General features: G+C 50.6%; 2 protein-coding genes and 1 long non-coding RNA gene across 4 annotated transcripts; 2 read left to right on the top strand and 1 right to left on the bottom strand.

The window, feature by feature from the left end:
- Nucleotides 1–669: 669 nt before the first annotated feature.
- PDZK1IP1 (PDZK1 interacting protein 1) lies at nucleotides 670–7,940 on the top strand. 2 transcript variants are annotated; one of them, XM_033000650.2, is made up of 4 exons: nucleotides 670–953; nucleotides 4,675–4,783; nucleotides 6,730–6,828; nucleotides 7,353–7,940. In XM_033000650.2, the coding sequence occupies exons 1-4, from the start codon at nucleotides 878–880 to the stop codon at nucleotides 7,423–7,425; spliced, it is 357 nt and encodes a 118-aa protein (XP_032856541.1). In that variant the 5' UTR covers nucleotides 670–877; the 3' UTR covers nucleotides 7,426–7,940. The 2 variants fall into 2 exon arrangements, with proteins under 2 accessions (XP_032856541.1, XP_032856540.1); XM_033000649.2 differs by lacking the exon at nucleotides 4,675–4,783.
- A 4,440-nt stretch (nucleotides 7,941–12,380) lies between these two features.
- Nucleotides 12,381–22,471, top strand: LOC122152638. The gene is made up of 4 exons (XR_006164706.1): nucleotides 12,381–12,582; nucleotides 12,895–13,008; nucleotides 13,616–13,780; nucleotides 22,440–22,471. It is a non-coding gene; the product is annotated as an uncharacterized LOC122152638 (long non-coding RNA).
- On the bottom strand, nucleotides 14,785–22,727 carry LOC104366138 (cytochrome P450 4B1). Its single transcript, XM_042785928.1, has 12 exons — nucleotides 22,355–22,727; nucleotides 21,692–21,833; nucleotides 20,971–21,015; nucleotides 20,178–20,305; nucleotides 19,620–19,744; nucleotides 19,374–19,525; nucleotides 19,062–19,168; nucleotides 18,058–18,248; nucleotides 17,678–17,811; nucleotides 17,139–17,203; nucleotides 16,467–16,549; nucleotides 14,785–15,724 (listed from the first exon to the last, which is right to left on the bottom strand). Exons 1-12 carry the CDS (start codon nucleotides 22,538–22,540, stop codon nucleotides 15,556–15,558), a joined length of 1,527 nt encoding a protein of 508 aa, XP_042641862.1. The 5' UTR covers nucleotides 22,541–22,727; the 3' UTR covers nucleotides 14,785–15,555.
- Nucleotides 22,728–25,356: the final 2,629 nt, after the last annotated feature.

The following is a 25,356-nucleotide window of genomic DNA, read 5'->3' as shown; positions in this document are numbered from 1 at the left end:
CATCAGTCCAAACCTGTCATGGGCTGGGAAGCTGCTTAACTCGGGCCCTGCAACCTTCCCTGTCCCGCAGCATCTGTGTGGCTGGTGTGAAGGGCCAGCCTTGCTATCTGCTTCAGGTCTTTTGGTGTTTCTACGTCTTCTGGTGTTGAAGAAATTTTGGAAACAGCCCTGAAGACTCAATAAAATAAATGCTGTGTTTGCTCTATTTAGCAGTCTCTCCATTAAACAAGGCGTGGGAGGTGGGAGTCAGTACTCAGCATTGAGTCTGGTTTATTAAATGGATGTTTTTAAGACACAAATGTGTTTTGCTGGGTTGTTAATGACACTTGCTGAACAGAAAAGAGCAAGGAAGAGAGTGGGAGCCATGCCAGGCAGCTCCCTGCATCCCCAGGACCTGGGGTCCCACGGGGTGGGAAGGGATGTCAGAGCTGGGGCATTGCTGGACCCCTTGGCTCTCCTGCTGTGGGGAGGGGGATTTGGGGGACACCCAGGTCCTGTTTAACCATGTTCCCCAAACACCACAGCCGTGCCAGAGAAGAGGTTTACCCATCTGGGCGTCGTTTCTTCCTCCTGGGCTGATGCAAATGTTTTGTGGCTGAGTCCCCTTCCACGCCCTAAGGGGACTGTCGGGTTCAAGTCACCGTGCCCCAAATTCCCCGCCGGCCTCAAGAGAAAGAAGCACCTCCTTCCAACCCTTCCCGCAGCAGGATTTGAATAACCAGGTGTGAGCATCAGCCTCCCTCGTTAATGCGTTTGATAATTGACCAAGTGCTCATTCCTGTGGGAGGGCGGCGTGCCCAAGCGCAGCGCCCTGCGAGGAGGGGCCGCGATCGGCTGCTCCTTCGTGCCCCGAGAGCCCACGGCCCTGCTTGTCGCCATGCGTGCCCGCTGCCTCCTCCTCCTCCTCCTCCTCGGGCTGCTCCTGGCTCTGGAGCCTGCCTGCTGCCAGGAAGGTGAGTGCAGGCAGCTGCCTGACCTCCCGGGGAAACTGAGGCAGGGGGAAGGCAGGAAGGCTGGCGGGAGCTGCTCGGTGGGGTGGCTTTGGGGACAAGGGACAACTGTGAAAGAGCCTCTTGGGAAGAGAAAAAACATCCCAGCTCTGGCTTCACGTCAGCAGGCAGTGGGGACGGGTGGGTGTCCGGTGGGTTGGGAGGTCTTGGCGGAGCCGGGGCATGGAGACTTTTCTACCTGTTTTGCTGAAGGCTGAAACTGCCGTCCGGGGCTTATCTTACCTGCTTACACGGAGATAAAGCAGCTCAGATTTACCTCTGGCAGGACTGTGCACCAAGATGAGTAATCTGTTTTCTTAAGGTTTTTTTTTTTTTTTCTTTCTTTTTTTCTTTCTTCTTGCTCTCGTCCCTGGGCAAGTGTTGTGCTGGGTTGCTTCCCGAGCTTGCAGGTTTTCCTGTTAATCTGTAATTTTGATCATTGCCGAGGTGAGGGAGCAAATATTTTCCTCTGCAAATTGTCCTCCTGTCCCCTTCCCAAAGACTTAAATGAGAAAGTTCCTATGCCTAGGACTTTATGTTTATGAAATTTGTGGAAGGACTTGTCTAACGCTAGAAATAATGAGTAATTAAAACTCATCTGATACTGCCAAAGACCTGGAAAATTCCCTCCCCCTTTCTCCTCCTGATGCCCCAGCCCTGACCTCTCTTCCTGTATTTGTTTACCAACTTGTTGAGGATTTAATAGTGTGGGGTCTCCACTGTCAGCAGGATTGAAAGTTCTGCTCTTGCCTGGAAAGAGGTAAAAAACCCCCAACTTTAATGAGGATTCAGAGCCTGGCACAGATTCCTCAGAGAGGGGAAAAGACGGGGGCCAGCTGATGCTTTCCAAGAACTCGGGGAAGATGTATCAAAAAGCAGATCTGTGTCTTCAAACCAGCCGTTGTGTATGGAAATGGAGTTACAACACATTGTCATTGGCACTTCTCTTGGTCTTATTTGTAGCTGCAGATGTGTGTATACACGTCTGCCAGGGGTGCAGATCCCACATTGTTTAGTTAGCTTAAAAGATCTCATTCAGGAGGGAAAACCTCATCATTGGGGTGGGGTGAAACAGAGAGGTGGCAGAGCCAGAGGGACAGGCTGTCCCAGGACAGACATCCCTGGGAAAGCATTTTTCCAGGAACACAGTCCTGTTTCCACTGGTGAGACTCATCCTTACGGGCCATCCCTCCTGGCAGGGCAGCAAGGTGTGCTCTGGTGGGGCTCCAGCCAGGCACTGCCCCCCAGGGCTGCCATCTGCATACTCACTCCCCAGAAGATGCTATCAAGGCCTTGCCTCCTCCTGGTTCCCATTCCTTCTTTCTTATGCCCACGCGAGTTCTCCACACCCCACTGGGGTATTTCAGTCTGAGCCTGATGTGGAGGCTTTTGCCATTCCCCTGCCATCTTCATCTCCCCTTGCAGCCAGGCTCTACATGGTCTCTCAAAGCCAGAACTGCTCGGGGTTTTTTTTTTTTTTGTTTTTCCTTTTGGCCTTGGGTGCTCTGAAATTTGGTTTAAACAGCCATCTGAGCAAGGTTTCCGCACAGCTGCTTGGAGGTTCCCTACTACTTATCTTCTCGTCTCCTTTGCTTGAAGATCGTGAGGTGCAAACTTGGCAATTTCAGTCATTGCCGACTTCATTCCCCAGTTGACCTTGAACTCTTTTAACCCTAGCAGAAACCTCACAGAGGGCTGGATCTGATCCCCTCCTAGGCTTAGGCTGGAAATCCTGGCCCTGGCAGGAAAAATAAACCACAACTAATAAATAAATGTGGCTGAGATAACAGCCAAGAGCAGAGTGAAGGAGGAAGCAAAGCGGGACAAAGCTCATCCTGGAGGCAAAAGGTCTGTTTGGAGCTGCACCCACAGGGAGGTTGGCAGCAGGAGCATCTCCTGCCCATCAGGTCAGGCAGGAGGGGACAAAGCTCTGCTCTTCCTCACTGCCACCACCCCCTCAGTGCCCCCACGATGGGTTGTCAGCCAAAACAGGCTGATAGAAGAGGGAATTTCCGTCTGAATTCCTCCCGCTTGAGTTTTGGCCCCGGGACCTTATAGTAAACACAGCAAGTATCCCAGTGGGGGGGATGAAGGCCGTTGTTCAGGGCTGCTCTCCCAGAGGTGCCACCACTTTCTGGCCTGGCACAGGCAGTAAATCAGTCAGCCAGGCTGATTTCACTTCCAATAGGAAAAGAAAAGCTTTGGGATTGTTTTTTTTTTTTTTTTTATGTGTTGTTTTTTCTTTTGTTGTTTTGCTTTGTTTTAATTAACAAAAGCCTCTTGCAGTAAGGCCTCAAGGAGCTGGAGGTCTTAACAAAGGACAGTCCCCCTCCCCAAAACCAGAGAAGGGAGATGAGAGCTGTCAGCAGCGGAGCCGGCGTGGGGCTGGCTGTGAATGAGGAGTTTGCACACGTGGAGCACACAGCCCACTTTCATTGCCACTAGTAAAGATTATCTGCTGTTTATAGTGGAAATTTCTCTCCTGTGAGACAGATGAAGTGTCCAGCTAGTGTAAAGCTCCTGAGTGAGACCAAAATACTGGGGCAGCTTGGCCTCGCAGGTGCCAGTGGCATGGGCTGGGTCCAAGTAGTCCGAAGCTGATGCTGGGGCTGGCAGAGAGCATCCTGCCCCATCTGCCTGCACAGAGGGACCTCATCTATGTGCAAGGGTTGGTGTTTCACTCAGCAGAAAGTGGAAAAGCTGGGCCTGAATAAATGGTAATTGAATCCCAAAGGGATGTGTCTGCATGGACAAGGTCTCCTTTCAGTGCTGATGTGACAACACTTAAGGATGGGTTTGACTATGTCTGAGTGTTCTGTTGCCCAAACGCTAGCAGGAAGAGAGGAGCAGCCATCCCAAGCAAGGACTGGGACAAGGTTTCCTCTTCTCATCACCCTGCCCTTGAGCTCCTCTCACATCCAGTAATACATCTAGCAGCCTTCCCACCAGTGGCTGGATCACTGCTTAGGTCTGGCTAGAGAAAAATGAACCTGTGAGTCCATCTGACCCCAGGGGAGCCAGGGATGCTGTGGCCGGCTCCCGGCCCCTTGCCAGTGCTTCCTGGCCTTTATGCTGGAGGCTGTTGCTCTGAACACTTCAATCTTCAGTTTCCCATCATAAATCAGCTTGCTGCTCTGGAAGCTTGTTGAATGGTAGATTTTACCGAAATCCACATCAGCAACCGTTTGCTGTGAGAGCGGCAACTGAATTTTATGCTGTCCCTGTTGTGGGATCCTTATTTTACCAGGTAGTATTTGGAAAATAACCTGGGAACAATATCTGTGGCATCCGGGAATGGAGAATAAACAGTTTGCTGAAACCACTCTTCCTTCTTTCCCCTGTCACTTTGGGCAAACATCCTCCTTCCCTCCATGTTACCCAGTCCTTTGTTCCCCCATTGGAGTCACCTGTGCCCCACTGTGTACATATATGTATGTATATATGGGGCTTCACAGCTGCAAGGCACTATACTCCACATGCAAACATCAGCAAAACTGCTGTTATTTGCACTTTTTTCATTGCTATCACCCAGGTAAACCTGCCTGGATTAAGAGCAGCACTCTCTGCTCAGACTTGAAGGATCAAGCTCTTGGCTGAATGTTGGTGAAGCTGGACAGGAGAAGCTCAGCCAAGCAGATAAAGACTGAGGATGTATTTCTAACATGTGCCCTCTTTTTTGCTGCAGCCCGGGGCAGTCTCCAGCCGTGGTCGCAGGGTGTCATTGCAGTGGTTGTGTTTCTAGTCCTGGTGGCCATCGCTTTCGTGGTCAATAGGTTCTGGTGTAAGGAGAAAGTGTAAGTGTGGGAACCCTGAGGGTTGCTTTGGGTTGGGCTTAGTTGCCTCTGTACAGGTCGCTTCCAGCCGCCTCCATCCCCATGCCAGGGCTGGGAACACCATGATCGCTGTGCTGGCAGCTGGGCAGGGAGAGAAAAGACTCCCTGGCCTGGTCTCTCCTCCCTGTTACCAGACGCGAGCGTGCACCATCCGTCCCCGCTGCTCCCCACGCAGGGGCACCCCCAAGCAGAGCACTGGGATGCTGCCACAAGAAAGTGCTGTGCTGGGGATGGGAGAGCCGCAGCATCGTGGCTGGTTTACGTGGATGCATGTCTCAAGGGGCTGACCTGAGCTCAGTTTCCTAGAGATTTGGGGGTGCAATTCCTAGGGGCATTATATCCATGGGAAAACAAGCTTAAAACAGCTTAATTTGCAAAGCAAATGGAGCCAAGTCGGCTGAAGGCAATGAGAAGAGCTGGGAGAAGAGGGAGGTAGCTGAGCCATGGCAGCACTGTCTGCCTGGAGCCCATGGCTCAGGAGAACAAGGTGGCCTTAACCATCAGAAAAAGGCTCTGTGGGACCAGTTACCTCTTCCCCACTGCCAGCTGAGCAAAGCCACCGGTTGTTGGTCCTGCTCAGCAGACCCAGGCTAACTGGCTAAGTTGTAGTAATATAATCTTGAACCTGAGCCCAAAGTCAACTGGGAATGAAGAGACAAAGTGCCCTATAGCTTGGTTCCCAGTTCCTCTGCACTGGCACTGGCACTTTGTACTCAAAGTTGCTGGAGTCCTTTTGTATCTGCACATCCCTGCAGCCTCTCCAGGCTGAGGACATGGGGACTTGGGGTGTACCCTGATGCTCAGCAGGTCAGCTTCTGATCCAGTTGTATTTAAAGAGGGCCCTTTAGGATGCATTCGGGGCCAATGGATAGCACAATGTGTAATATATATGTATTTATATGGTCTGATTTGCAACTGCAGTCTTTGTTTCCCAAAGAAGAACCTTTGTCCTCAAACTGGAGGAGCCCCCAGCCCATGGACTGGGAGGCAGGGATGGTGTTTCCCACTGCTGCCCGTGCCCGGCTGCCTCTTCCCAGCCTGGAGGCAGAGGATGCTGAGGAGGGCTTGAGGGGGAATGGCGGCTTGTTTAATTAATCTGGCCCCTCTTCAGACGAGCGGGCAGCGAGGCTCGGCAGCCTGGCACGCTGCCAGCTCCGCGCTGTCACTGTGACAGCAGCTATCAGCTCATGCCACTGCCTGTTTATCCCAGTCTGTTCCTTGGAAAACCTCTGAAATTGCCTTTGGGCGAGTGCTGGAGGAGGCAGGGGTGCACACGCGGCGTGGACCTACACCCACCCTCCGCAGCTAAACCACCCCCAGCAATGTTTGGGCCATGGGCCCACTCCAGAGCCAAGCCTTTAGGCTCCTGCTGGGGTCTAACACCCAGTCCCTGCCCCGTGACTCCTTCTGTGAGCAATCCAGACTCACATCTGAGAGAAAGCAGCTCAGCTTTGCACGCGTGGACGTGCACCCGTGCACCCCTCCTGCACCAGGGTTGCGGCACCCACAGAGCCTCGGTGTTTGTCTCGGTGTCACTTGGGACACGTAGGGGACTATTTTGCAACCGATTACACAGAAGAAGACTGGAAAAACCAGTTAGTGGGAGAAAACAATCCCACGTACTGACAAATGAGTCTTGCTGATTGCCAGCCCAGCACTGGGAGTCCCAGCTCCAGAGACAGGGATTGTTACTCTGCAAAACAGCTGCGAGGGCGTCTCTCCTTGCCCATGTCCTGCTGGGAAGGGGGCTGAGCTGGGTGTCGAAGGCCAGGATCACACATCCAGGTCCTTTACTGTCTCTGTAGTGTCAGAGCAGTCCCTTCTTCTCTGCCATCACCACTGCGAGCTGCTCCCCAGCATGGCATCTCTGTTGTTCTGTCTCAGCTCCTCTTTTCTCCCCACTCCAGGGAAAATGTCGAGACAGTGGTGAGTGTTGAGAACAAGCAAGACGCTGTCATGTCCAACGGCCATGAAGGGAGATACCTAACCTCTGCAGCTGACTTCAGGTGAAGGACTTGCTCAGACCTCCTGCCCATGGTTCCTGGGCTCTGTTCCATCCCCTTGGGGACAGCTCAGACATGCAGAGCTGCGGTCTCTCCCACTCTGGTCTCACATGTCCCATGCACCTGGTTTTGGGGATTTTAACCGCTTCAGGGGCTAAGAAGAAGGCAATGAGGGAGTATCCCCTTGTCCCTAGTCTCTCCCTGTCCCTTCAGCTGAGCACCATGGTCCATCCACCACCTTGCAACCTGCTACACAACATTTTTCTTATGCTACATCACACCTTTCAAACAGAGGAAACCACCAAAAGTGGCTGTAGATCACCACACAGATGTTGACTCTCAAAACAGCCCTTGATAGAAACTAGAGCAATTCCCACCCTGTGCTTGGCTCTCGTCTTGGCAGGGGGACCCCTCACCATCTCACCCCTCGGTTCACGGCCAGCACCAGAGAGGTCAGGGTGGTGGCTTTGGGGAGACTGGTCTTGCTGGAGGTGAGCTCACGGCTGTGCTTCTCCCTCCCAACTCAGGTCCAGAGAGAGCCACCATGCCTACGAGAACACCCTGGAACCCGAAGAGAGGGTGATCACCACTGCCATGTAGCGGGTGCCCCAGCCAGCTGCCCTCCTTCTTCCTCTCACTTTGCTTCCCGCTGTCACCATGTGCATTTTCACAGGGACGTTCTGCACTGGCATCCCCCATGCACGATGGCTCCTGACCTCTCCATGGCACCGTCATGTCCTGATCTTTTCTCTTCCTACTTGCCGGATGTGCTCTTCTGCCTCGGGGGCAGGTGCCCACACATGTGTACATCCCCAGGAGAGGTCCAGAGGTGCCACCTCTCCTGTCCAACAGTCACCCCATCTGGCTGGCGAGGCTGATGTCCCCAGTTCCAGGGGGATGTTGATCTGCTCCAGACATGGAGGGGTCCCCGCTGGGTGCCTAGGACCTCCTCCCACCCCCAGCCACCCTCTGAGGAGCTGTTGATAGAAAACTCGTTCTCTTCTCCATATTTCACCCTCCTTTTTACAACTTACACCATGAATTTTAATGTCAGAACAAACCTTCTCCCCTGTATATAACTTCCCTGTGAGCAATAAAGAGAATTGTTGCCCATATGACAGCAAAGATGGTTGTTTTTCTAATCACCCAAAGGACTTTCTGGCATCTGGAAGTACTCCCAGCCTTCAGGCAGTTTGGGAAGGGAAGGACACTGGGGGAAGGGGACGTGAGGGTGGGAAGGGTGCTTAGACAGAGGTCAACACCCCCATCTTGCCCATGATCCCTCCTGGGTAGGATCCATCTCCTATTTCATCACTTGGATGAAGCCAAGAGTGCTTTTGCATGTGTCTGTGTGTCAACAGGGGACATAAGAAGATGGAACTTTTTTTTTTTTTTTTTTCTCAGCATTAGAACCACCCCAGAGCTGCAAAGGGCTGTATATGGAGGTGAGCATCCTTTCCCTCCATTTTCCAGGTGGGGAAACTGAGGCACAGCACTAAGCCAGCACTTCCAAGTGCTGCTTAATGGGTGAAAGGTAGCCTTCCCTGAATCCCACTGGCCACAGGACACAGACCCACAGCTAACTGTGGACGATTTCCAGGGCTGGAAGCTGGAAATTGCAATCAGTTACTGGTGGTGGTAGGATGTGGCTGGGGGTTGCTCCGGGCAGTGCTGGCTCTCCCCAGAGCAGCTGGCCATGGTGCAACTCGCTCTTGCCAGACTGTTCATTAACCAGGGTCCATTTTTTGCTGTTGTGGGATCAGTGCTGGGGCCACTCTGGGAGCGAAGAGTGCTCCCAAGCCATGGCATTTGCAGATCTGTAATGCCTTGGCCTTTCCTCAGACATTGGTTGCCCAAGGGGTGTGCAGGGTCCTCCCCTTGACCAGTGAGAGAAGGGTTAAGGGGCTCTGCAATCAAGGACAGCTCAGGGGCTGCAGGTGGAGCAGGACTTGGAGGGGTGAGATGGGATGGGGTGGGAGGATATAAGAGGGGTATTTTTGCCAGTCCCTGTGTTTGGGGGAAGCAGGGTGGTTTTGGAGCTCTGCTGTGCAAGTGGGATGAGGTGACAGGAGGACATTAAGTGCCTGAGCCACCTCCTGTTCCCTCTTTCTGCTGAGCATAGAGGCAAGGGGAAATGTTAGACCTGCTGTGAAACAGCAGCTGTGATGGGTTGGGATCTGGGAGGAGCCCTGGCCTTTGCTCAGGAGGTGTTTTGGAGGCCCATTTGCAGGCAGTGATTCCAGAAACAGGCAGGGGGTGGTTGGGGCTGGAGGTACCTCTTCGCCTCTCAGTAGCAGAGCTCCTGCTGCGTGTTTCAACCCTGAATGGGCTTTCCTGTTGCAAGGGCTGTTCTCTGCTCCACTGCATCTGCCAGTGACCTTAAAAGCTTCAAAGCTGTCCTGGAGGAGGTGCTGCCCAGCACGGCGCAGGCAGCCCGCTGCTTCCCCAGGTAGGGGCTTGCACAACACCCTGTTTTCCTATGACACTGAAACCTGACGGGTATTCACTCCCCAAAGTGAAGATGCGACAGTCCTAGTGGGGGGCTCAGCCCAAAATGGGCCACTTCCCATTGCTGGGAGCCCTCCGGGGTGGAGTAGGGAGCTGGAGCTGGACCTGGCTGCCACCACTCATCAGGAGCCACTCTCGCTTTCCACAGGTGAAGCTGTCCAGGTCCCTAGTGGGTGGTGACATAAAAATTCAGGCATAGGAGTAAAACAGGAGCCTTCCAGTAACAGACCTACCCTGAAAGGCATCTCTCTGAAAAGCCTCATGTAGGCAAGAATTTTGAAAACACCCTCGAGACTTGGCATTGGGAAATCACAGCTCCAGCTGAGAAATTGCATGAGGGTAGAAAAAAAACAGGCAGAAGGGTTGGAGGGGTCAAGCCCTTGGGTGCGGAGGCACGATGGCTGCCGTCTCCAACATCACGTCAGAGCTGTTCCCTTCTCCCACCTTCCCTTGGGCAGCTGGAGGCTGAGCCAGCCCCAGGCTGGGTCCTGGACCTCCCCACTTGTGCCTCTGATGGATGCTGCTCCCCTGACTTTTGCAGGTGCCAAACATCACGCGGGTTTGGAAAAAACAAGCTCCCCGGAGTTCCGGAGTTCTGCTTCACTCAGCAGGGTTTAAGGAGGATTAGTCATTGCGTGTTCCTGCCGCATCAGCACTTGGGCTGGGGGCTGGGGGTGTGGCGAGAGGAGAGGAGCACATTAATTTTTACCTCTCAGTTGCAAAAGGAGTTAGAAATGGCATCCTCATAATGAGTAACAGTGAGAGTTTATTCCCTGCCCTGTGCACACCCCGGGTATGTGACGAATGCCCAAGCTGTTCCCGCAGCAGTGCCTGGGTGTGGGTTTGGAGTGGAGGTGTGCTGGGGGCTCCGTGGGTCCCTTTCCCTGTGGATCCCTCCCACGGTCATAGTTCCAAGCAAGCAGAGGGATGGGGCTTTACCGCTGCATGTTCTGGGCTAGCTCAGGAACCTTGATGCTTGCTCTTATCCCAGCCAGTGCCCCTTCAGAGTTCACTTTCCTGGGGAAAACCTCTTTCTCAAGAGCCACTGCATTACCTGCCCAGTGGGACCTCACCTCTGCATAGCCTGTGATGTTGTCCTGCCTCAGTTTCCCTTGTCTGTCAAGCACGGCCCAAGGCTGGCTGTGTGAAGCAGGCTGCTTTCCCACAAGCTGTGCAGCTGGCTCATGGCTGCTTCTTGGCGTGATCCTAAAAAGAACAAAAGAGAGTGAGCATAAATGAAATTTATTGTTGGAAAATCTTAATTAGATTTTAAGCCCCAAAGGGAGAAAAGTGAGGTATTATCTGACACAGCTAATGAGTGTTAAGGGTCCATTGTTATATTTCTTGTTTACCTTTCTGTGCTGGCTGATACGGCCCGGATCCTTGCCTGTACTGCCATAATTAGGATATCTCATCTCTTGCTGATAGGGTCGGGGATGCTCTTTAAAGCACAATGCTGTCTCATCCCTCCCTGGCAGGATGAGCGTGATCAGGAAGGCAACTTCTGCTGTCCCAGCACTCTCAACCGCTGCGTTGACCCTGTGAGCTGAGGCGTGCCCTCCGGAGCCAGGGCTGTACCTGATATCCCTCAGGTGATGGACACCTGTAACAGCCTTGGTGACCTCTCTGAAGGGCCCTGAGCCAACTTGTCTGGGGGCCAAATCCTTCCCAGCACCTTTCTCAAGGCAGCAGGGGAGGTGGCCGTGTCCTCCACAAGTCACCCCACGCCCACCGATGAAGGGGAAGGACATCAGTGGGTACCCCATCCTACCTCTCACTCAGTAATGCCAGTGTCTCTGAAACTTGGGCTTCAGGAAGATGTTCAGGGTTGGGACCTGCTGTGGACAGGATAGTCTCCTTTTGGGTAGAAGATATTCAGGATGTTGTTTTCGCATTACCACTTTGTTACAAGATGTACCACAGCTTTCCTTTGTGGCCTAGGAGGGTACAGCTCATCTCTTGGACCCACAGATAACAGGGAATTTGTTGAAAGCTACCTTTACTCTGATGCTTCTCTGATCTCTCCTGAGGCTCTTTAGCTGTGGAGGCTTAAGGTGTTTCTGTTCCAGCTGTGACCACAACCCTGGAGCAGCATAGGCAGGTGGACACCTACCATATGATTTATTCCAACGTAGTTTAATTAAAGACTTGTCATGTGCAGGTAAACCGCTGCTGAAAGGACCACCAGCTCTAGCCCTGGCCTCAAGTAATGTAGCCTGGTCTTTATGTCCTGGCATAGGGTGCCTTGACACCCAAGCAATGTAATTTGGACCTCCAGAAGCAAATTGGGAGCCTGTCCTACCATCGTGGTCCTTCGGGCTGTGGAAGGAGCCCAGCCACACAGGTGGAAGCCAGGAGTGCGGTGTGTAGGAGTGGCTGTGTGTGGGCAAGGGGGCTGCAAAGTTTTTGGTCTCGATTCAAGCCACTGAAAGCCAAAAGTAAAATACCATCCATTGTTGGTTTATACAACCATAGTAGCCAAACAAACATCCCCGGAGCCTGTCCTTATCACTTTATTACACCTGCTAGAGTGAATAGATTAAAGAGGATGGGAGAGGGGGGAGAAAGCAGAAGAATCCAGCAGAAAAACTGGGGTTTGGGATTGTTAATTATTCTCTGGGGTCTCTAATCTTTAACTGGCAAACAGCATCACTAACTGTCTTAAAGCCCCTCCTGGAACATCCTGATAATAAGCCATCTGCATGAAGGCACCCTGTTATCTGCCCTCCTCCAGCCGCCTGTGACATGGCTGGAGTGGGAGATAATGAATGTGTGGTGTGTAATAACGACACGTCATTCATGATTATCGGCCTGATACCCAACCTTTTAGCTCCATTGTTTGTGCTTCAAAAAAGAAGAAAAAAAAATTAAAAAGGAGGAGGGAAAGAAGAAAAAGGGGAAATTTTGGTGCTACGGTCTGTCCCGGGGTCCCCGAAGTGTCTCCCTGCCAAAGGGGCTGGCTCTCATAGCATCTCCCAGAGGGTTTGGTGGTACCCTGGAAGGACTCGTCTGTGGATTGGTGGCTGCTGTAGTCATGGTGATGGAGGGAGAGCCGAGACAGCGCAAAAATGTCACTGCCTGGCAGGGAGACATTTGGGGCAAATGCTGAGGCGATTAGATCTGTGTCACTGGGTGCTGCCCAGCTCCCCGTGCTGCTGCTTTTTGCTGCTCTCAAAGCCATTTAGAGGTGGCTTGGCAGAGGAGGTTATCTTGTACATGCTGCTGTCCAGAAACTGCCAGTGTTTGAAGGTGAGGGGGATGTTTGAGTTGCCTGGTTTCACCTGGATAAGCTGAAAAATGGAAGAATTTTCTCTTGGTTGCTGCTGCATTATGGCTCCATAATGGATTGGTGCTGTGAAATCCTCCCCCCAAAGATTTGGTCCTTCAAACTACAAACTAGGGTTAAATGTAATTCTTAATGGGGAGAGATTTTAAAGTGTTTGTCTCAGGTTACCTCAATTATTGTCAGAACTGCCTGGAATAATGATCCTTTTTTTTTTTTTTTTTTTTTTTTTTTTTTTGCATAACAGATGGAAGTAATTTCTCCTCTTTCCTGAGCAGATTTCCCAGAGCGGTTTCCCCGGGGAAGGTCTCTGCTGGAAGTGGTTGGGGTTTGGCAGTTTGTAACAGCCAGCAGGACCCTTGGAAACCAAACGAGCAGCCTCCATCATGGCAGTAAGTAGGCTGATGGTCTCAAAACATAGGGCTGGGCGGCCAAGCAGGGCATGGTGTGGAGGCAGGGATGGGCTGCAGCTGTGGGTCCTCATCAGATCTAACTTTTCCTGCTCTGGCCTTATCCCCCCATGCCCAAACCAGAAGATGCTGTAGGGACGTCTTCAGGTGCCACCTAGTTTTCTTTGCAACCCACCACCAAGGAGACTGGGCTGGGTCTTTGTGGTCAAGCATTCCCCAGTCTCATTGCTTGGATCACAAGCCAGAAAGTGGATGAGCAGAGCTACGAAGCGGCTTTCTTGTTCCTGGATGGGTGGCTGAAGTGTCTGACAAACAGGGCCAGTTGTGAAAAGCTGTATCAAACTGCTGCCCTCCAATGGCCTCACTGTGCTGGAGCTGGCAGGAGAGCTGGAATCTGACCTCTGAGACCAACCTGAGTCCACGGGCAGTGCAAGGGTGGTGGCATCAGCACCTACACAACCCGCACCCAACCTCTTCCTGGGGGTGAGAACGGAACGGTCGGGAGAAGAGGAACTCAGACTCCAGCTGCCTTGTAAAATAAATAAAATCTGTACCTTGCTGGTTATTCACAGCACCCCTACCCTGCTAGGTACTGAGACAGCCAAAACAAAGGTCTGGATCCAACCCTAGAGGAACATTGTTTCTCAAACTGAGGACGCAGCAGGCGGCTGAGATGGAGAACAGGGGGCTGCAGGGGTTTGTTCAGATGAGAAGATGCTCAGATTTGGCTGTCCTGGTCTGGCCATCACCAGAGGTGAGCTTCCCAGACAGATGGACATGGTTTGTCTATGTTAGTGCCTGCAATGATACTGATGATGCTATTGCCATGGGTGAAAGCCGGACAAACAGATTTGTCTTTCACCATGGCATGGCACAGCACATGGGCAGCCCTCCGTGCCTCAGTTTCCCCTGATGCCTGCTGAGTGCCAGGCACTTGCAGTGACAAGCTTTCCCTGTGTTGTGGGTAATGCCACCATCATACTGGGGACTGTGACAGAGCAATGCCTGCTCTGCTGCCCTGCGTGGGTGGGGATGGGGATGTCCCAAGGGATCGGGCCCACCTGCTGCCCTGCTGGGCCTGGCAGTGCTCCCTGCCAAGCCCAGGGGGGGTTTGCCGGGGCCCGGGGAGGACTTTGGGTTTTTCTGGGTCTCCCACTGCCACCTAGTGATCCGTTTTCCACCCTGGACCTGCAGCTCACCCAGACAGTTCCCCTTGGCCTGGGACCCCACCTCTGGCTGGTGCTGGGATGAGGGCCTGCGGTGGGTCCCTACACCCCCAAACAAGCCCGGCCCCAGGGTGAGCGCCCACCTGCACCCCTCGCTCAGCTCACTCATGTACTGACAGTCAGTTCTCAGCCTCTGCAGAAACAGGCTTGAGATGGACTCGTGCTCCCTCTTGGGACTTCAGTTTTTTGCAAGCTGATTTTGTTCTTACCACCAGCATTTACGGGGCAGGGGGGTGTGTGTTGGCAGTGATTTTTGTTTTGCTTAGTTTGACCTCAGAGTGTTTCAGTTGTTTCCTTACCACAGAAACTCCCGGAGGCAGAGGTGAGGTCTTGGTGACCCACAGTGTGGGAGGGGTGGAAACAGGCTCCTCAGCCTCAACAGGGGACAAACGCACTGAAACAGCCCTTGCAGCTTGAGAAAACACTTGCAGGGCTGCAGCCCTGGGCACAGACTTGTCTCTGGGCTGCTGGGACTCATCCTGCACCCACTTTCTCCCCGCCCCCCCAAATACAAAGGAAGCCAAAGCCACGCTTGGGGAGCATCTCCACAAGGCTTTATTCTCATTTCAGAGAAGACAACAAGGCTGATTGCATGTTGTTTTCAGCATGGTGGGTGCTTGTTCCAGGTTAGCTGGTGACACGTCTTTGCACTGGCTCCTGAGCAGCCTCAACTCAAGGAAGTTCAGCGCCAGGGCAGAAAAACCTGCTGGCTTTTGTCTCTATAACAGCAGGCACAGCGTCAGCCCCAGAATGGATTAGGGGGAATAGTTTGGAGGGTGGTGCGTGGGGATGCAGTGTGGCTGCAGGGAGGAGCTCTCCTGCACCAGCACACCCAGGCTGGAGGCAGGGGAGGGACATGGTGCTTGGGCAGTGTCCGGGCTTTAGACACCCGTGCAAACCATGCCAGTGTTATTCACTGCCATGGCCGAGCAGGGGACTGGCAACGTTGCAGATACACAAGCAGGTGACAGTTCTGCCAGGCAGTGTGCAAGGGCAGGTTGGAGGTGAGGAGATGAGTAGGACATGGAGGATGCCCGTGGAGGTGAAGGCTGAGCCACAGCTGTGCTGCAAAATCTTCTTGGCAGTGCTGTTCCCTGTGCAAGGATGGGACCTGGACCTGCTGGGTTCAGCGTGTGTGTAAGGGGGCTCAGTGTGCCTCCCTGGACAGCAGCAGGGAAGGAGGTTAATGTGGGAGAGGACCAAGGTAGCCAGGGTGGGGCTGTTTGTTGTCCCCTTCTTAAACTTCTGGGTGGAGGGTGGTCCTTGGGAAAGCACTTGCCCCTCACCATGGTACCCCACAGGATCAGTGAATCTTCTTCAAATGCAGGTGGATCCCATTGCTGGACCTGAGGATGAGCTGTGGCATCAGTCTGGGAGGCCTGGATGGGTCAGGGCAGAGCTTGAAACGAAGCAAGGTGAGAGCCAGTGCCACCTTCATCTCATTCATGGCAAACTGCTGCCCGATGCAGTTCCTGAGGAGAGGATGACAAATGCTTCCACTGTAGCCTTCATCCCTGACTGCCCTAGAGCTGGGCTCAGCCCATGTGCAAGCTTCTCAAAGAAACACCTTTGGGGTGCTAGGGGACCTCCACCTGCTGCAAGGATGAAGCCACAGCTTATCTAGGAATCCCCTCATGACACACCAAAATGCATCCAGCTCTGCAGTGGGGTATTGCTGTTGTTTGTTAGTCAGTATTGAAAAAAAGCATATGAAATTGAGAGAACTGGGGATTTCTTCACTAGAGAGTGCTGTATGGATCCAGCTCAAAACCCAGACTCCTCAGGTTATTTTTGAGGCTGTGTGGGGTATCTCCTCTTGCAAGTTACTGGGACCTCAGTATCTTGCATCTGTCTATCAATACAGCATGGGAACCACAGGGACTTGGGCCCAGCTTGGCTTTGAAGTGCACTGGATATTTACCCCTGAACAAGGGAGATCATGTTCCCAGTGCAGGCAACAGAAAATGTAAATATCTCCATAAATCCACAATAAAATTGTGTGAAAGTCTACAGTGACCACATAGCTTGGAGTGTGGGAAATGTTCTAGAACATTCAGCATGGTGGAGATCCTGTTACAGAAAGCCTGCTTGAGCTGGCCAAACCAACTTGGCTTATGGGTGCTGAGAGAGGATTAGCTTCAGGAGCTTGGCTCTGAGCTAGGTCTCCCATGCAAGGCAGCCTATGGGGAAAGAGAGAGATGAAGGATCTCCCACCTGGATCCAGCAGAGAAAGGCAGGAAAGCATGGGAGTGCCTCTGTGCTGAGTTCTCTGGAGAAAACCTTAGGGGATCATATACCTGTAGGAGCAACAAAAGCTGTCTGGTCAGTGTTGGTTCTGACATGACCAACACCAGCTTCTCTCCCAGTTCCCAAGGTAGGGCTGGATGTGGCCTCTGCTGCCCCAGAGGAGCTGCAGCTGACATTCATCCCTCTCCAAAGCCAGGAAGGTGGATGAAAAGAAGGCACTAATGGCTACGTGGATCTTCCCCTTGGAGATATCCAGATCATCCACTACAATACCCAAGATGCCTGCAGGCATTTTCTCATCCATGGCAGCAATGATCAAGTTAGGCTCCCTCCTGTCCAGAGATGCCTGATCCTGTCTTGCCAAAGAGCTACTGCAGAGAGGCAGCTCCAGACCCTCCTCCAGGTTTCCTGACTATTTCTTTCCTTGAAGCATCTAAAACATCAGCTTTGAATCGCTTTTTGTCATGTTCAAAGCCCTTGGGGTGTTTGATAATTTCATTGAACTCTGCATTTGGACTGTTGGAATAAGAAGGGGAAAAAACCAAGCCATGGTAGAGAGGCACAGGCTGTCTTGTTCAAGGGGAGTGGATATCTGGGCTCAGAGGTCATCTTCCCCTTCTTGTTATAAAGGTAAAATACCTCGGGGTCTTGCCACACATCCCGGTTCCTGTGAATAGCAAATATGCTCAGTCCAACCTGGCAGCCTGGAAAAGTAAGAAAAAGCTGGTGACATCTCAGAGTGAAGATCCAGGAGAGGTGTTAGTGGGATGCTCTCCCTCCCTGGGCTCTGCAGGGGCTGTTGCAGGAGATCTGGCAGGGACAGTGCCCAGCCTGTCCAGGCAGGTCACCTCCTGAAACCCTCACATGGAAGAAACAACAGCCTCAGAGTTGGGCCCCATTTTGATACCAGGGAATGAACATTCAGTCTTGGTCAGGATCAACACTCTGCAAGTCAGCTTTGAGCTCTATGAACACCCCAGTGCCCTGGAGCACGTCCTTGGACTCTCTCCAGTCACCCTTCTTGAAGAACTGTGATGGTGAGCTGTGGTAGCCCTGTACAGCCCTTTGGAGAGAGAAGGGAGGCTGGAAGCCCCACCAGCTCCTCCACATAACATCTCTAGTAAGGATGTCCTACTTGCCATGGACGGCAGTGTGAAGGATGAACAAACTCAACAGACCTGCTGGCAAGCTGCGTCCATCAGAAAATGTGACAGCTTTAGAGAGGTATCGGGACACGGAAGGAACCGGTGGGAACAGACGCAAGCTCTCTTTGATGCACATTGTGGTGTAAGTCATCTTCCCAAGGTCCTCCCTAAAAGCAAAGCAGAGGGTCAGGCTGTTTTTGAGTGGCAACAATGAGGACACCAGCAATGGGGACTGAGTAGGCTGAACCACTGTATCTCCCATCTCCTGTTGGGGTTTCTCCTTCTCCTGGTGCCAGAATTGCTACATGAAAAGCAGAATGCCCCAGTGCAGGTGCAGTATAAGGTGGATGAAGTTTCCTTCTCAGAATGAGTGAAAAGAGTTCAAAGTAAAGGAATAAGACATCCTAGCTCACCACTCAATGGTATCTCGGTCTCCCAAGATCCCCTGGATCTCCTCCCTGCACTGTTGCTGGTACTCTGGATATAATGACAGGCAGTACAAGAGCCAGGAGATCCCACTGGCTGTCGTATCGTGGCCCTCAAACATGAACGTGTCCACCTCGGCACGCAGGTCCTCATCAGATAGCCCAACTCCATTTGCATCCTAACAAAGAGGAAAGTGCATCATTCTCAGGTCCACATCAATTGGACTTGCTCCTTTGAGTATAAAAATTACCCTAGATAGTGATGAAGAAGGGCCCAATTTGGTGTCTTTTGTATCTCCCTGTACACCAGGAAGTAAGCCGGTAGAAAATATATCTTATAGATGTGAAAACAGTCAGGCCTGCTGATAGCTGACTCTGCAGTCAACAGAGCTATAGAGTTGGGCTTTGTTGGGATACCAGATCCCAGCCCTTCAGAAGGACACCCTATTTTATCCCTTACCAAGGGTCCCTGTTATGTTTTTCAGTAGTTTGGTTTGGACAACTTTTGTTTCAGATTGAGACAGAAAAGGAAGCAGTGACTCCAGAAAAACAGAGTGAGCACAGCATGGATCTCTTTCCTGAACACCAAATGACAACTTCTGTCCAGAATATCTGAAGGTGTCTGTGATGGTAAAACTACAGAGAGTAAGGAACAAAATCTCTTGAGAGAACTACAGCCACGGTGGCACCCTTGTAACCTTTTCAAAGATGTAATTCTTCTCTGGTTTTTGACAGCTCACTTATTTTAAACTATTAATGTGCTCAATGAAAATGAATGAGGAAGATAAAAGTTTGCTCAATGCTCAGTCACTGCATCTCACACATTTGTATTTTCTTCCCTTTCAATCCACCTTTCCTCGAGCTAGCAAATCTGGAGTGGGGAAGCTGTTGCCAGCAACTCCAGCCAGGGGCAGTGAGCTCCCTGCTGATGCATCCTCAGTGTCATGTGGCTATGTTCTTTGGCATTTCATATAGTTATTTCAGACATTCACCTTGGAACAAAGAAGAATGTCCAGAAAATCCAGATGTTTCTTCTTCTGGATCTTGTCAAGTTCCTTCTCACTGGAGAGCAACATCTTTCTTTCTTTTATTACTTTATCTGCATAGAAGAATGATCAGTTAAGCGCGTCCTGCCCCTCCAGAGACCTCATGTCCTTGTCTGCTCAGTCAGCAGCTTGGACTCTGTTTAATGTGTAACCCTCTGGCCAGTGCATGCTGCAACCCTTCTCTGAGCTGTTCAAGATCCAAGTGGGAGAGAGGTTCAGCTAGGAGACAGGGCTGGGGAAAAAGGGGGAGAAAAATACCTGTGTGGGTATGGGCCATCTTGCAGGCATTCCGAAACTGATGGCCTTTGGGAGTCAAGTCATAGAAGACATCCTTGAAAGAAAAAGTCTGAACTCTGTCACTCACGAGGGAGCTCAGGTCATAAACAGCTCTGATATAATAGTCTGAGTTGCTGTAAGGAGACCAAGGTTGAAGCTGGGGTTAGCAATATGAGCGGGGCAACAGGAGCACTTGCTTTCCCAGAATTCTGAAGTTCAGTCACTGACCTCTGAGTTTGACAGTTGGTATTACAACTGAAGGCGCATTTCATGATGCTGTCTAGTGCCATCAAGCTAACGTCTTGAAAGAGCTCCACTGACTTCTCCTCTGTGTTCTGCTTTTCCCATTTATCCTAGTGGTGCAGACAGGGGTAAAGAGGGACAGACTGACACCCACAATCAGGCCATAATTTCCTGTCCTTCTTCCCAGATCTGCACTGCTAATTGCTCTCTTTTTTGCAAGCAGAGACCCTAGTTCACTATATATTCTGTGAATCTATTCAAACTCTTCTGTGCATTTCTTTTTCCAGGTTTTCTATTACTGGGATAGGAAAGGATATTCTAGCAGTGCTTGATTTTATTGGCAAGCAGATGAAAGAGAGAATAAGTGTAACGTCCAGAGGAAGGTGAGGGGAGAAATTTCAGAACTTCAAAACTACTCCAAAAGTTCAGTGAAACTCGAAGAAACATCTAAGTCCAGTCTCTTTCCCTCAGTCATTCTCAGACTTGATTATTTTCACTGGTGCACAGCTGAAAGGTAAAAGTAGCAGGAGTGATGATTCTTACCAACATCACTTTGACTGAGTCTGACATCAAGGCCACATAAGATTTCAGCACGTCATAATGAAAGGCTGGGGTGAGCAGCTTCCGATGCTGGAACCATTTGGTTCCATCCAAGAGCAACAGTCCCCGCCCTGGAAACACAAAGAGCAAAGGCACAACCAGCTCCTCTGGGCTCCGGTCACAGCTCTGGCAGTTTTACTACTGCTTTTGGCCAAGTGCATGCTAACGTGCAGGGTCTGGGAGGAGGAATAGCTGGTGGTGGAGCCTTTTCTTCAGCCTCTCTGAGGCCATTCACAGCAGCGCTCTTCGGATGGAGGAGAAGCATGCCCACATGTCCTTCACTGCAACCAGCTGTGCACACCTAATCTACCCTGAAACCAAACCCATGATGGCAGAGGCACGGGATTTTCTCTCTCAGATGTGTTTTTCTGCCGTAAATGAAATACTTGGGTGCCTTTTGTAGCACACGCTGACAGCTGTTAACAAGATCTTAAAGCTGTGTGCAAGCCATGAACCCTCCTGTCCTTTGTGTGTGTCATCCCAGTTATTCACAGTCGCATTCAGTCCCTGAGCACACTGAAGGTTGTTTTGTGAAGGTCAGGGTGTGTGATCCAAAGCATCTGATGTGCTCCACAACTAGGTGGGCACCACCAGTACTAATGCTCACACTCAAACAAACCCTCTCATTTGCGAGCTCTCGTTTTAGAATGGAAGAAAGCAAAATACAGGAAGACAAGACAATAGCTGCTGAAATGGGCAATACAGCTGAAAGTGATAAGGGAAGAGAATGACTTACCAATCCAGGGAGCTAAGAATTTGTAAGGTATATTGGGCTTGCCATCTATAAAACAAAATAGATACCAGAACAGTATGAATGGCTAATGAATTCAACATAACAAAAATTAAAAATCATGAAAAATTGACATTAGAGCTTGTCTTTTAAATCACAATATAGAATTAGTCTCATTTCAACATGTAAAATACTCTACTACAGATATGACCTCAATGAACTTGAGAAAGCCAGAGAAAGGTGTAACGAAAAATGCGTGTGGAAAATAAATGGCCATGGCAAATCTCAAAGTTGAGAACTATAGATGGGAGTTACTGGAGATGTCCATGTATGTATCACTCACAGACATCATGCTCCACGGAAAGCAGCAGACGAGAAAAATTAAGATGTCTTCTGAGAGCTATTGCCATGCCAGCTCACCCATATTACCAAGTTTACTGGGAAGCACAGATATTGTGGTGGTAGATGCCATAGAAGCAGTAAGACCAGTGATAATGGAGATAGTGAACTGGGAGGAATAGGCACGTGGTCACTGTTTTGTACAAGAATACAAACTGCTCCATGAAAGCTAGGGAGGCCTAGGAGTATGTGAAGGGGAGCAAAAGAGGAATTGCAATATCTGTGAAGGAAGTTGGCAAAGGGGATGACTCCAGGCAAGTTTCCCATGATTTTCTCCATAGGGAAGTGTCAAGGACATGACTTCCCAAAACCAGATGTAGACACTTACCCGTTTGGCCAAGTACACTTTTGGCATATTCAGGATGGTGGACTATTAGAGAAGGCAGGAGTGGTCCAAACCATCTGGGAAAAGCATAGTGGTATTCTTCTCCCCATGACACTACCTGTCTTAAGATTTTATCGGAAGTTATCTGCAATGACAGTTAAGCAGAGACTGAATTCAGGCAGAAAAAGAGGGATGTGCCAGGGGAAGCAGAGGTTAAACTTGCCCTCTCATGGAGAGCACATGCAATCCTCTCTTGGGAAATGGGGAAAGTGAGTGGGCCTTTTGTGGCTTTGTCTTCTTAAGTAGATGTAGTGGAAGAGACTCTTATTGGTAGCAGGTTTAGTGCAGGAGAGACATTTTATGGTTGCTCATATTTAAATAACTTAATGAAAATCCCAGAAATCACCTAACCCCATGTTGAAGCACATGATCCTAAACAATGTGGCTCTGCTTTTTACCAAAGTGATGCCCATCTCATATCCAGGCACCCTTTCTGCCTGCCCTGCAAAAGTCTTGTCACTCCCTGAGCAAAGAGGTCCTCTCCTCCGGGAAGGAGTGCTAACAGGGGACATGTACAACCCACCTGATGCCCTCTCACATCCTGACTGATGTCTTCCACACTTGTTGGGACAAACCCACCCTGATTAAGTGCAGATCCCTCCTTACCACATGATTGTGGCCATACAGCCAGTGTTTTGGGGGACCAGGGAATGCCTCCAGAGCTTTGATGAGTTTCTTCCTCTCCCGGTAGAACTGGGCCACCTTCAGGAGCATGAAGATGACACCAAGCACCACAGACAGCTGCAGAACGACAGCAGAAGGTCTGGCTATGTTGTCCAGCAGCGACACCATGCTGGCCCTGTGTCCTGATGCTGCCTTCTGCTGCCTGCTCCTCTTCTGCTCCTCCTGTGCCTGCGCCTGATGGGGAGCTAGGTGCAGGTAAAAATCCTCTCCCTCTTGCTCTGCTGGAGCTGAGCCTGGTGAGGCATTGCTGGCAGCAATTTATAGCAGCAGGAACATCACGGTAAGAGCTGAGTCAGCTTGGTCAGCAGCCCGATTGCCTGCTGCTCCTACTCACCCTTTGACCTGCTTCCAGCAACCTGTGGACAGAGGCGGTTTGTTAACAAACAACCTCTACATATTTGCTAGTTTCTTTGAAGTTCTGTAAACCCCAGCAGTAAGTGAAAGCACTCAGAGTCATCCATGCCTAGGTGGATGAAGCCACAGGACGGGGAAGGTAAGAGGCAGCCAGGCTTAGGCTCCAGCTGAGCTCCGTGCTGTCCTCAGCCAAATTCAGGTATGGAAGCTGTTCATCTGCCTGTATGAAGTGAGGAACAAATGGGCCATGTCTGCCCAACACACGGGCTGGGCAGATCCAGCTGCCTCCAGCTGTAAAACAGTGCTCTGAGTGACTGCAACATCACACAGCACCACTGGACTATAATCAAAAGAATGGACATAACCTGATCAGCACAGAAGGGGCCATGGCCCTGTTCTCCAGGAGGTCCTACCATAGACAAGTCAGGAGACAAAACTGCTGCCCAGAAGAATTACCATGGTCAATAGATAAGACAAGGAGAGGGAGAGCAGCAGAGCAGCAAAATGAACTGCAGTGAGATTGAGGACATGTCTACCCTGAAAGGGAGGAGTGATGGTAAGGTTGTGTTCCCTCTACAGTCCTGGTGCATCCTTCCTCCCCCATCTACATGACATCCCACCATCCTCCAAAAAAGGCTTCACATCACCACATTTACCTCTCCAATGCAGTGCTTGGTTGGGCCCCATTTAAGAGCCCTTCTAGCAATCCCTGAGCAGATCCTGCTGGTTACTTGGGCTCACATCCCATAGGCACAGAAGCCTGGAATGGCTTGGAGGGAATTATGGAGTTGGTGGAGGACTTGAGCAGGAAGCCTGCCATATGTGGGTGACTTCCAGGCATACTGCAAAGAGGAGGATCCCCGGATAGGCTGAAATCACTTCCCATTTGGATGTTGGGATATTATGAGGATCAAATGAGTCATCAGCTGCTGAACCTTGCAGTCTGATGGACTACTACATAGGGGCTGCTGAATTTTGTGGGTGTTTCTCTTCAACTTAGCTTCTGATGTTAGCAGGGTCTTCTGATGTTCTGACACTTTCCTTTAGTTTTTAGTCCAAATTATGCCATGTCCAATTAAAACTCATGTTTTCTGCTAATAGAGTAATTTTACTGAAAAATCTACTGTTTATCTGGTATTCATTGTCCAGATATATACTTTTTATAGCAACAAAGACATGGAGATTTTTGGCTGAAATGAATCTCCACAGCCCCAGTGAAAGTATTTAAACTTTTTAGACAGAAAAAATATATTAAAAAGTCTTACAGGACCCACTGTCTGGGAATTACCTGACTCCACAAAAATATTTGAAAGTTAGTGAAGTGAGTAACCTTTCCCTCATCTGGCTTGTGGCCTATTTGTTAATTAATGATCACGAAGATGAAGCCCTAGGTACAGACAGTACCGTTTATATTTCAGCCTCAGGGAGATGTGAAGTGTCTGGCTGCTATGAACCCGTGTGAGGGATTGTTGATATATTGCTCGTCTGTTGTGATATGCTGCTCATTGCAAATAGGCTGAAGGTCAAGGCATGTGCCAGTTTGGGTGCAGCATAGGAAGGTGCTCAGCTGTGAAAGCTGGACTCAACCTGTGCTCTTTGAGAGAAAAATCAACAGAACTTCAGCAATGCTTAGGTGTAGTGCACAGCACTCCTCAGGAAGAAGCATTGTTAAATCAACTCCCTTTTCACCTGAAATTTTCACATGCAACTGCTTTGAGCTTTCAAACCCTCTTGGGAACTCACAGTATAAAGAGCCATATCTGAGGGTATTTGGGGCAGCATTACTTTGCATCTGTTTAGATTCCTTTGCTGAAATACACAACCTAATTCAATGAGGCTTTTTTTCTCTTCATGTGTGGGTAAACTAGGGCACAGAGCAAGAAGACTTAGCCTGACTCTCTTTCCAACACAGGCACTACAATATTCCTTGTGGGTCCTTTCAAGGGAGAGGATTTGTTCTCACTGCCATGAGCTAGAAGATAGTGAGTGCCATTCAAAGACTGAACCTCTCAGCTTCACTGTTCACAGAGGGACCCTGCGAGTTCAGCTGGCTCCAACTTCCTATCCCTTGGAGGGATGTTTGTGCAGCCTACTGTTTCTGTCTCCTCTTGGAAGTTCAGCTGTGGATTTTCAGAGTGAACAATCAATCAATACCTGCTGATGTTAGCTAGTGTGATACACAGTCTCTGTCATGTGCATCATCACCTAGTTCTCAGATGGTGATATTTTGCAAATGTTTGTTCATGATGTATCGGAAGCAGTAGTTTCTAACAGTGGCCTCCAGTCCCAGCAGTGATGTTTCAGGAGCTCCTCACACACTTTTGGGTTTGCATCCTGAGGCTGGAAGCCTGGACATTTCCACATAAGATGGGACAAGAACGTTGACATTGAGACACCTGCCATCATGAGTACCCAGAGTGCAAAAGGCACTGGGCATGTCAGCTGGCTAACAGCCAGCTCCTACCATGTGTGTCCAGATGCCTGATAAAGTTTGGGCTGAAGATGGGGTCTGTCCATTGCTTCGGCATGCTGGTAGTAGAAGACTGCTCTAGAAACACGCTTTCTCTTGA

The sequence above is a fragment of the Tyto alba genome, unplaced genomic scaffold, assembly GCF_018691265.1.
Source record: "Tyto alba isolate M040663 unplaced genomic scaffold, T.alba_DEE_v4.0 Super-Scaffold_1000006, whole genome shotgun sequence".
Classification (NCBI taxonomy): domain Eukaryota; kingdom Metazoa; phylum Chordata; class Aves; order Strigiformes; family Tytonidae; genus Tyto; species Tyto alba.
Note: the sequence above shows the minus strand (reverse complement) of the source record. Positions and strands in the feature narration are given on the sequence as shown.

Coding starts and splice junctions, on each gene's coding strand:
- PDZK1IP1 (XM_033000649.2), top strand. CDS start 748: ATGCGTTTGATAATTGACCAAGTGCTCATTCCTGTGGGAGGGCGGCGT. Junction 954..6,729: donor GCCTGCCTGCTGCCAGGAAG/GTGAGTGCAGGC, acceptor TCCCCACTCCAG/GGAAAATGTCGAGACAGTGG. Junction 6,829..7,352: donor ACCTCTGCAGCTGACTTCAG/GTGAAGGACTTG, acceptor CTCCCAACTCAG/GTCCAGAGAGAGCCACCATG.
- LOC104366138 (XM_042785928.1), bottom strand. CDS start 22,540: ATGGTGTCGCTGCTGGACAACATAGCCAGACCTTCTGCTGTCGTTCTG. Junction 19,169..19,373: donor GATGGCCCATACCCACACAG/GTATTTTTCTCC, acceptor TCTTCTATGCAG/ATAAAGTAATAAAAGAAAGA. Junction 17,812..18,057: donor GACCGAGATACCATTGAGTG/GTGAGCTAGGAT, acceptor CTTTGCTTTTAG/GGAGGACCTTGGGAAGATGA.